General features: G+C 34.5%; 1 protein-coding gene across 3 annotated transcripts in view; it reads left to right on the plus strand.

The window, feature by feature from the left end:
- The window catches only part of RIMS2 (regulating synaptic membrane exocytosis 2), a 738,459-nt gene that overhangs the window by 252,811 nt on the left and 474,565 nt on the right, over nucleotides 1-11,083 (plus strand). The window contains exon 1 of one of the 3 annotated variants that reach the window (XM_006830628.1): nucleotides 360-726. The exons of 1 other annotated variant lie outside the window; for it this stretch is intronic. In XM_006830628.1, coding sequence (XP_006830691.1) covers nucleotides 605-726 — 122 coding nt within the window. In that variant the 5' untranslated portion in view covers nucleotides 360-604. Of the gene's footprint in view, nucleotides 1-359; nucleotides 727-11,083 lie in introns of those variants that run through there. One more of the 3 variants, XM_006830629.1, reaches the window with a different exon arrangement.

The raw sequence follows: 11,083 nt of genomic DNA on the forward strand, positions 1-11,083 counted from the left end.
TTTTTTTTTTTTTTTTTTTTTACAGTGTCTCTGGTCCTCTGCAGCAGCCTGCCTGCACACTGGAGAGACCTATATGCTCTGTTGCTGGAGTTATTCATTTTCCAGGGAAAGAGAAAAGGGTTGGGGAAATGCATCATTTCTTTTCCTCTTTACCCAATAGTAACATTGAGAAGATACCTTGTCCCCATTTTTATTACTTCTGAGATTTTATTGCTGGCAGCCAGATGTGCTGAAACTCCTGACGGCAGCATCTATTCATTGCGTGTTTTAAATAGGCTTCTAGAAATATGAGTAGAGTACATGAAAGCAGCTCAGCTTCACACTTCAGCTGGGAATGCCCAAAAAGCTTACTGCTGTTTAGAATTCTTGCTACAGTCAGGAGAAAGCCGAAAGCTGCACGGGTACTGAATCTTCTACGACTGAATTAGAAGAATAATGACTGTACAATTAACTATCAACCTCTGCTCATTTAAGCCCAGTTTTTTCAGAGACCAGGAGAAATATGGAACTTGATTGGCATGTTTGTATTCGATGGTGACTGCAAATAGATGACTTTAAAAGACAGGTGGTAAGGAGAAATAAGGGACGGAAAAAAAGAAAGAAAATGCAATTTGAGACATTGCGCCAGGTCTGCAATTCCGTTTTATCTCATTTCCATGGGGTTTTTTCATCCCCACCAAATATTTTACAAAATGAGCTTTTTGGACAAACGCTGAACAATGCAAGGTGAGTAGAGCTAAACTGTATTTGTTTAATATTTGTATTTTCAGTATAATAATCTTCTATGTGTGGAAAAATTGTTCTATATTGAAATGTTAGTAGTATTAGGGTTTTAAAAATCATACATATAACATTTTATATAGCATTTTCTTAATTGGACTTTAAAAAGTAAAAGAAGCTTGCTTCAAAGAATAAAAAGCATCTTAAATTTCACTAGCCTGACCTCTGAAAGATAATACAGGGACCAGTTGGGCTCTTTTCTTTTCCTCATTTTCTAATAATTAAAATGAACTTTAAATGCCTGATTGATGTTTTCTTTAAGGTCATGGTAGTGATGAAATTGCATATGTAGGGATAGGACTATATAACAATATGTGATTTGTTGGACAATGTGAATTAGCAATCAACCATGCTCTTTGTAGAGTGTGCAGAAGATGTTTTTTAGGTCTAAGACATTTCTCTATGCAGAGGAGATCAATAATCACTTTTAAACAGGCTACGTTATGGAACTGATGATAATGCTTTCTATTAAGCTGGCTACTTTGTAAGAAATCTTTGTTGTAAATTCCTATTGCTTGTTCAGTTTGATCTCTCTCTCTCTCTCTGTGTGTGTGTGTGTGTGTGTGTGTGTGCGGTGGGAGGTTTTAAAATTATGGACATATGTTTTAGATGGTTTCCCTGGCTTGCACTACAAAGAGATTTTGTTAAAGGATATATTTTAAATGCAGATTTATCATTTCATTTAAGTTGTTTGCCTTTTGAGAATTTCTAATGTTAGATACCTAGTATAGAAATGTCCCATCTTTACTAAGTATGTGAGCAGCAAGACAGAGGAAGGAATTCAGTGACCACGACCATACACTGAAACCTTCTGGAAATTGAAGGGGAACTAATAGTGCATAGAATATTGAATGGCTTTGCTGATCTTCCTTTTAGGATCTCTGGGCCATCTGTTTTAAAGATTCCTAAAAATAATACCTCTTCTACAGAGTAAATAGCTGTATTTATCAAATGAAAAGGAAGCTTTAAAAATTAATTTATTAGAAGTTAAAATGTTTACTGCTGAAAATATATTTATGACCTTTGTTCTGAATATGGAGTAGCATGTCTATTCTTTTTTTTTTTTTTTTTAAAGTATAGAATTTAGCTTATTTTCCTCTGAAGCTCTGTTCACTTTAACCAATTTGATTTTCTCATATTGTATTTTTAGGCTAATTTAAAATGTATAAAAGTATATGAAATGTTAGGGTTTTTATATAGTAGGCTATCTGTATTTTAAGATACTCTTTTTTTTTTTTTAAATGAATACGTTGTCTGAGCATCTGTATTTTATGATTTAAAAAACAAAAACAAAAAAACCTACCACAACATTCTGTGTTGTAGGCTATACTTCAATAAAAGAGACAGTATCGTCTTAAAAATTTTCCATGACCTGAAGCTACCAGGATTTTAGTATTTGTATTCATTCTTATAAGTCTTTTCCTAATTTTATTCTCATGTCTTTTATTAATGCTAGAATTTATGTGCTTAAAAATATTAATATTAGGACTAGGTATATATTCACTTTATAAATTATGCTATATATAGCAATCAGTTATTTTAAAAATGAAAATATGAATTTTTAAGAATTGTGTGTATTCCTATCTTTGTGATTTTGACTTCAAGTTTTATCATTAGTATGCCTATAATTGTAGTGCTGTGAAGGCTCTGGAATTTGATGCTGTCACAATTAAATATTAAATTGCAAAATTTCCAAGACTTTTAGAAGATATGTCTTGTTTTATTTTGATTATCTCATCTAAAATTATCTAAAACTATTAATTAATCTATAAAGCATTTTAGGGAAAAATCCAAGCAAACCCTGCCTTTAAATGTTCTTAACTAATTAGTCGTTTAAAAGTATATAGTATTATTTCACAAATAGATCAATTACTCGATCCACTTCTAAAATCAGTTAAACCAGTGATCTAGTTGTTCTGCTGGGAGTGTAAAGAGTGAGAGGTAAGTGCAAATGAACTTGCAGTGCTCTGTCATACAGGGTCACTGTGAGTCGGAATCAGTTCAATGGAGTGGACTTGATTTTTTGGTACATGCTAATATTTTGATTATTTCTTGTGTTCGGGTCAAATACAGTGTTCTTTAATTTTTTTTTATTCTGCTCTAATTTTTAAAATAATGAGCTAGGCATTCATGTTTCCCTTAGCATTGAATTAGAAAGTAAAATATAGATTAAAAATTCATTCTTGAAAAAAATACATAGATATGATCTGAATATGTCATTATAAGAGATGCTTGTACAATAATTTATTTTTTAAAATTTTATTATAACGATGGGGCCTCCAACTTTATGGATTGGAGATATATGATCTTGTACATTTTAAGCATCTATTACATAACTATCTCCTCTGGACTAGTTAAAATGTCATATTCTGTGTTTGTAATGTGACATTAACTATGCCTTTAAAAAAATGTTGGAAAAACATCAGCGATATAGACAATAAGATTATTTCTTTTTTGTTCTCAGCTGCTTTTCAGGAGAAATTACTAGAAGAATATCCTATGCTTTGATTGTACGCCATATATTAATAGAAGGGGACCATTCCAGGTAGTTTTTAGACTGAGTTGTTTCCTTAGGTGTAAACTAATCTTATTGCTAATTCTGCAACTCAACTTTCATTAGGATTTTAGATGGTGGGGCAGGCAATTTACTTCTCTGGCATGTTGCCAAAAAAAAAAAAATCAAAAGATAAGAATCTCTCATAGTACTTGCTACAAAAATGCCCAAAGTTTAACATGTAAGGGAACAAAGATCGAAAGGATGACAATAATATTTATGTATCAGAAGTTACTAAACTAGAGATTAACATGGATTGGCAAACTACTTTATTACCTAGCATATACTTGAAATTTATTTATGAGTGACAGTAATTAGAATATTTTATTCTGACTTTTACATTAGAAACCACATAGCACAGCCCTTATGTTTCAGACTAAGTGTTCTTAGCCTTTTTTTTTTTTTCCCAATCATTGTGCTTCCTGAGTACCATTTTAGTGCATAAGAGAAGTAGCAGGGGGTCTTCTGTTGTTTTACAGTTAAAATGAAACAACTGCAGATCCAGCAAGAAAAAAATTATTGGTGTCCGTCCTTCCGCCTGTAAGTCCACTTGATAGATTTTGATGAAATTTCACTTCAATTTAAATTCTTGCTATTTAAACCATCCAGTCTTGTTATCAAGCCCTTTCTACTGTAGACTCATTTTTCTTAAATTATTTAATCAGCACAGAAAGATAATTGCTGCTGTCAAAGTAGAAAGTCCTCAAGTATTGAATTCATTATCAGATGTAACCTTTCTGATCCTCTTTTTGGAAGCAAATGAAAATACTGAAATGCTGAAAGATGTATTTTTTAGTGGGATTCTCTTCACTGCACTGAATAATCAATTGCTTGGTACAAATGAACATTATAATCACTACTATATTTTGTAGGGTTTGTGGGAAATGGATTTTATACCTTTAAGTACTTTCATTTGCTGCTTTAAGCCATCTTTCTTATATAATGAAGAGATCTGAATTTTCCTCTAAATGGATCTCTGTCACTAAATGTGTGGCAGTGAATTTGCTGTGATGGTTGGCCACACAGGGGCATAATAGAACTGGAATTTGGGCAGAAGAAATATAAAGACAGTCTTTCTCTCTATTCCATATATATAATGACATATGCAGACTTTCAAACTAAAACAAAAGTAAACATTTTAAAAACTTAGTAGATCAAAGATTATTTGGATTTGTTGATGTTGCTTTCTTTACAAGTAAGGTATCATATAATCTAGTTTGTTTGAGATATTCCCAGTTCACATCTGTTGTCCTCCATACATTTTTATCAGTACCACTTTTCTCTTCCAAATGTATTTTGTTTTGGTCATTCTAATTTGAAAAATGAAACCTAAAGCTTAAATTCACCTTGTGTCAGTGTTATGGATTCTTTCCCATTGAGATATTCCCAAAGCTCTAAAACATTAATATTTTAAGTGAAAGTTGTTTTTTTCAAAATAAATGCTTAATGATTTAGTCTGGTAGTATTTTTGGTCATTAGTGTTTAGACTTTTGCACAACATTTACTATTGTTTTGGCTTATACCAAAGCTAAAGTTTGTGTTCAGAATGATTGGCACAGACACATGTTATTCATCATGGCACATTAGTGAAGATTTGACATTGCGGGAGCAGCTACTTCTCAGTGTTCAGTCTGCAAAGTATGTATTGTTTGGACTTGATATGATCATAGCACAATTGAATTTTCATTTTAGGAACATAGTTCATTAATTATCTGTTCTGGGGTAGTCTGATACATTCACACACACATATAAATCTTATTAAAAACAGTTATTAAGCAATAATCATATATTACAATATATAACTTAATGATTTTAATATACTTTCATTTATACTTCTAATCAAAAGGACTTTTGATTCAGAAATGTGTATCACTAAGGTTTTTATCCGGTATTTACTGTGGACCTTAGCTCTCTCTCACTATTCTTAGTATAAATGCTTAATCTGATACTAATCTGCATTCTTTAAATATTTTCTATTTGAGAGAACTTTTATTAGGCCACAGATTAAGGCACAAATACATTTTAATGATACCTTTTAATTATCAATTTATATATGATTTTCATAACTCTTCGAAAAATCAAATAATACAATTATCAGTAAACTTCTTTCTATTTAATTTTGACATTTGTCACTAAATATTAGAGTGAACTAATTTCATATGTGCTCTCAGCTATAGTGTGACACTGTTGGATAAACGCTGGACTGCTAACCACAACATTGACAGTTCAAACCCAACCACTGTTCCTTGGAAACCCTATACAGGTCACTATGAGTCAGAACTGACTTGACAGCACTTCACATTAACAGCAGCACAAGCTAGTTTATATCTTTTTATGAATTACTGTAAGCAGGGTGTAGGGGGTGGTGTCTGGCCTCCACTGATATAATAGGGAAAAGAGAATCTGATTCAACATCTGTGCAAGGCTGAGTCCTACAAGGCTGAAGTCAGATAAGTCTCTACCCTCTCAACTCCTTTACTTCACTTAAAATATTAATGTTTTGGAGCTTTGGGAATGTCTCAGTGGGAAAGAATCTATAACACTGACTCTCTGGCACTAACGACAACTTCCGTAATAAACTATATAGTCGTGAGTATGGTTTATGAGTTCTGTGTGGCCATCACAAGGAATTATCAAACCCAGCTAAGAAGTAGAGAAATGCTGAAATGCTAGAGAGTGTAACACCAACAATCCCTCCCAAAGCACTCTCTACTTCTTAGCTGAAATATCCTGAATATTTCTGATTCTGGTATGGGTAAGCACTGGACTGCAGGCAGACCTATCTCTGTTGTCTGCCCTGGCTCTGGCAATAATACATTTGTTGTTGTTGTGCTGCTGAGTCAGCTCTGATCCATAGGGTTTTGAAAGAATGGCTGGTGAGCTTCAACCTCCAGGCTTGTGGTTCAAACTGACTTTGCAATCCAGTTCATTAACCCACAGTGCCACACCAGGACTCCACGTTACATTTAGGGCAGCTGATTAGTGCCCAAAGGATACTCTACTCTGCTATAAGCCTTAGCCTAAGGGAGCTGTGCTCTAGCTCTGTAGGCCGGCAAACCTTGCTCCTCCAATTACGTGCCTGAAGATACCCTATTCCACAAATGAGTCTCCTGCCCAAAGGCACTCAACTTTACCAGATCCCTGGGCCAGGAAGCCCACCATTCTGTCTCATGCTGATTCTTGGTTCTGCTGCTGCTGCTGCTGCTCATCAACCGCTTCTCTGATGTCACATTTTCCTGTCTCTGGATCCAGGAGATTTAATGCACAGGGACCTCGGGATCCAAAGGACACATTCCACAACTGACTCTTCTTTCTAGATGGTAGTAACAGCACCTATTCCTGCTTTTGAGATGACTCATTTTATACCCACATTACAGTTCCATGTTTCTACAGTCGCAGTTAACCCTGCTAACAGTCACTAATAACTGTGAGTTGTCTGGTGGAAGTTACAAAGACTGTGGATAGAAGTAATTCACTGTACTGAAATTACTCACAAATGTTCATATCCACAAGAAAAGAATTCCCAAAGCATGATCTTGAACTTGTATTAATTTTTGAATCTGAGAAACGATTAGAATCTCTGAAATGTATGTAAATCTGATAGGGTAAAAGAGAAAAAAGCCATTATACTTTAAAATGGTAATATCTTAAAATGTGAAGGTTCCTTAATGTGCATGGCATTTTCCAAAACTATGCTTTTTGTTTTCAACAGGGAATACTTCCTTCAAAATATAACTCAATATGTAAATTAGATAAAAGTGGAGCACAAAGTAGGATGTGAGACCCAGTTTGGGTTCTAAGAATTTTAATACAGTTTAATACAGTTTAAAGACTATTCTACTACTGTATAAACAAACTAAAGCACAGCTGCTAACTTAAACCCAAAAAGTCTCCTCATTTTTACTTCTTTAAACTTTTATCTCATTGCATGTCTCTTAAAATGGCAGAGGAAAATGGTAATGGAAAATGGTAAGGAGCACTGCTATGCTTAAAGCAAGTATTGATTTGCACCTGACTTTCTATTGTAGTAGCTTTAAGCTCAACCCAGAATTTATTTCATAATTAGGATTTGCTACTTACTGGGTATGTGAGATTGGTCAAGTCACTCTGTTGTGAGCGCTTTGAGTTAGAGACTGTATATTAATTAACCTCTGAATTCCCCACTCTTACCATAGTGTCTAAGGAGCTCTGGTAGCATAGTGGTTATGAATCGGGCTGCGAACCTTAAGGTCAGCGGTTCGAAACTACCAGCCGTTCCGCGGGAGAAAGATGAGGCTTTCTACTCCCGTAAAGATTTACACCCTCGGAAACCCTGTACAGGGTCGCTATGGGTTGGAACCGACTCGATGGCACTTAACAACAACAACCATAGTGTCTGGTATGGTGCTGTAGGATAAGCATCGGACTGTTAACCACAAGATCAATTGTTCAAACCCATCAGTTGCTCCTCGGAAACCCTATACAAGGTCGTTATGAGTTGATACTGACTTGAAGGCACTTAACAACAACATCATAGTGCCGGGTACACAATTTGTACTCAACAATTGTTGATTCAGTGAACATGCTCCTTTTCATCCTAAATTTCTTTACTTATGAAGTGGAAACAACCCTATCACTGTGAAGGATTAAATGAGATAGACTAGAGAAAGTTGCTCAGTATATTCATTTATTTAGGTCTTCAATTTACCTAACAATGTTTTTTAGTCTTCAGAGCAGCAGTCTTGCATGATTTTTATTAATTTTTCCTATGTATTTTGTGTCTTTGATACTACTTTAAATGATTCAGAGTTGATGTTTAAATTTCAGTTTCCAGTTGTTGCTGCTAGTATATAAAAATTTATTTTGCTTTTAATATTAATCTTTTATCTTTTGATTTTGCCAAATTCATTTACTAGTTCTAATAGTAATCTTGTGGAGTCCTGGTGTGGTATTGTGGGTTAATGCACTGGACTGCAAAGTCAGTGTGAACTGCAAGGTTGATGGTTCAAACTCGCCAGCTGTTCCTTGGAAATCCCATAAAGGGTCACTGTGGGTCAGAACTGACTCGATGACACTTAACAACAAAAACAACAAATAGTACTCATAGATTTGTTATAATATTTTATATAATATTGTGATATCTGCAGACATTATTTTATTTATTCTTTTCTTATGCTTTAAAATATTTTTTCTTGTCATTTTGCTAAGACCAACTGTGCAGTGCTAAGCAGAATTTTACTAAGAGTTTTTTAAAATCACAAATGGATTTGCATTTTGTGAACTGCTTCTTCAATTATTGAAATCATCATGATTCTTTATTCTGTTATTATTCTTAATTTAATTGAGTTTTGAATATTAAGTTAATTTTCCACTTATGGTTTAAATCTTGCTTCATCATGAAATGTGATTCATTTTATATATTTCTAGGTTAGGTTTTCTATTACTTTATTAAGATTTTTTGGTATCTGTTATTCACAGGACATGTATAGTTTTCTTGTCTCAAAATGCCAGTGACATATTTTGGAGTTAATGTTATTCTGGCCTCATTCATTGAGTTGGGAATTTTTCACTGGACCAGTGGGCTAGACAAAGTTGGGCTATTAACTGCAGGGTCAGCGGTTCAAACTCACCAGCCATGCCATGAGAGAAAGGTGAGGCTGCCTGCTTCTGTAAACATTTACCCTAATAAGCAGCTCTACAGCATAGTGGCTACGAATCAGGCTGTGAACCGCAAGATCAGCAGTTCGAAACTACCATCTGCTCCGTTGGAGAAAGATAAGGCTTTCTGCTCCCATAAAGATTTACAGCCTCGGAAACCATGTTCAGGGTTGCTATGGGTCGGAACCGACTCCACGGCACTTAACAACAACAACTGTGACCTACAGAGTTACTGTTGAGTTGGAATCCACCCAATGCCAATCTGCTTTCTAAAAACAGGTGGCGTTAAGAATGGTGTTATTGTCCCTGTAACATTTGATCGAATTCACCAACAAAACAATCTGGATGTGGAGTTTTCTTTGTGTGAAAGTTTTTATAAAGAATCAGCTTATTTCAAATAAATTGTAGCTATTTTGCTTTTCAGTTTAATTTTTGTTAGTTGTAGTCAGTTGTGTTTTTCAAGAAATTTCACTTTTTTATAAAACTTAACTGATTTGTTGACATAAAATTGTGTTGTAATCCTTTATTATCCTTTTAATGTATGTAGAACCTATAGTGATAATTTTTCTTTTTTTTTTAATTTCTGATATTGTTGTTACTGTTGTTAAGTGCCTTCCAGTCATCTCTGACTCATAGTGAACCTGTATAGGGTTTCTGAGGATCGTCTGGTGAGTTTGAACTGCCGACCTTTCAGTGCCACACCAATTCATATATTTCTCTTGTTTGAACAGTTTTGTTGTTAAGTGACGTTGAGTCGATTCAGACATATAGCGACCCTGTATAGGGTTTCCAAGGAGCAGCTGGTGAGCTTGAAGCACCAACCTTGCAGTTCAAAGGACTTTGCAGTCTGATGCGCTAGTGCATTAGCCCACAGCGCCACACTGTAAGGGATTATTATTGTTTTATCTTTTGGCTTTGTTAATTTCTCCTATTGTTTGTCTACTATTTTATTGATTGGCTTCTGTAAAGATTCACAGCCTCGGAAACCCTGTACACGGTCACTGAGTCAGAACCGACTTGATGGCACACAGCAGAAAAACACCTCCTATCTTAATTATTCTCTTTCTCTATTCACTGTGAGTTTATGTTTCTCTTTTTAGCTTCTTAGGGTGGAGTCTAATGATTTTTTCTGATTCATAGATTATTTATGCTTTTAAATTTCCAATCATTTGATTAAAAAAAATTCTTGCTATTGCTTTTTCTAATTTAATCCTATTATGGTCAAATAACAAAGCCTACATCTTCTCAGTTCTTTCAAATTACTCACTTATTTTGTTGCCCACTGTAAGGTCTGTCTTAGTTAATATACCTTGTGTACTCAAGATGAATGTGTATTCTGTACATACTAGACTTTGTAGTCTATAGGTATCAATTAGGTCCTGGTGTTTAATAATGTTATTCAGATCTTCGTTGTTGTTGAATCTTTTTTTCTCTCAACTGCTGAGACGGATATTTAAAATTTTAACTGTGTTTATAGAGTTTATAATCTTCGTTAAGTGTTAAATTTTTGCCCTGTGTGTCTTGAAGCTCTTGTTACTAGGCACATACACATTTGACTTATGCTTTTCTGATGAATTGATGTTTTGATCTTTGTGATATTTCCTGGTGTGGTGCTGCAGAATAATGCACTGGACCACAAGTCGGTTTGAACTGCAAGGTCAGTGGTTCAAACCCAATCCTTGGAAATCCTATACAGGGTCGCTATGAGTTGGAACAGACTCAAAAGCACTTAACAACATTTGTTCTTTCTTTATATAGTCACTTCATGTTTGTTCTCTGTTTAGGGCATTAGTTATCTAGTGCTGCTATCACAAGAAAGACCACACAGAGGTGTCTTTAATGAACAGAAATATGTTTTCTCATAGTTTAGATGTTGAGAAGTCTGAATTCAGGGCAATGGTTCTACTGAAGAGTCTCTCTCTGTTGTCTCGGGGGAAGTTCCTTGTTTCTTTTCATTTTATATTCCTATTATCATGTGATGTATATCTTCCCTTCCTTTTGAACTTCTTTTCTTACTTGCTAAATCTGTGCTTTTATATGTCAAAGGATATAGATTTAAGATAAAATCCTACACTAATGCTGATTCCAAATATTACAACAAAATGTGCAAAG

This window comes from Chrysochloris asiatica, unplaced genomic scaffold, assembly GCF_000296735.1.
Source record: "Chrysochloris asiatica unplaced genomic scaffold, ChrAsi1.0 scaffold00001, whole genome shotgun sequence".
Classification (NCBI taxonomy): domain Eukaryota; kingdom Metazoa; phylum Chordata; class Mammalia; order Afrosoricida; family Chrysochloridae; genus Chrysochloris; species Chrysochloris asiatica.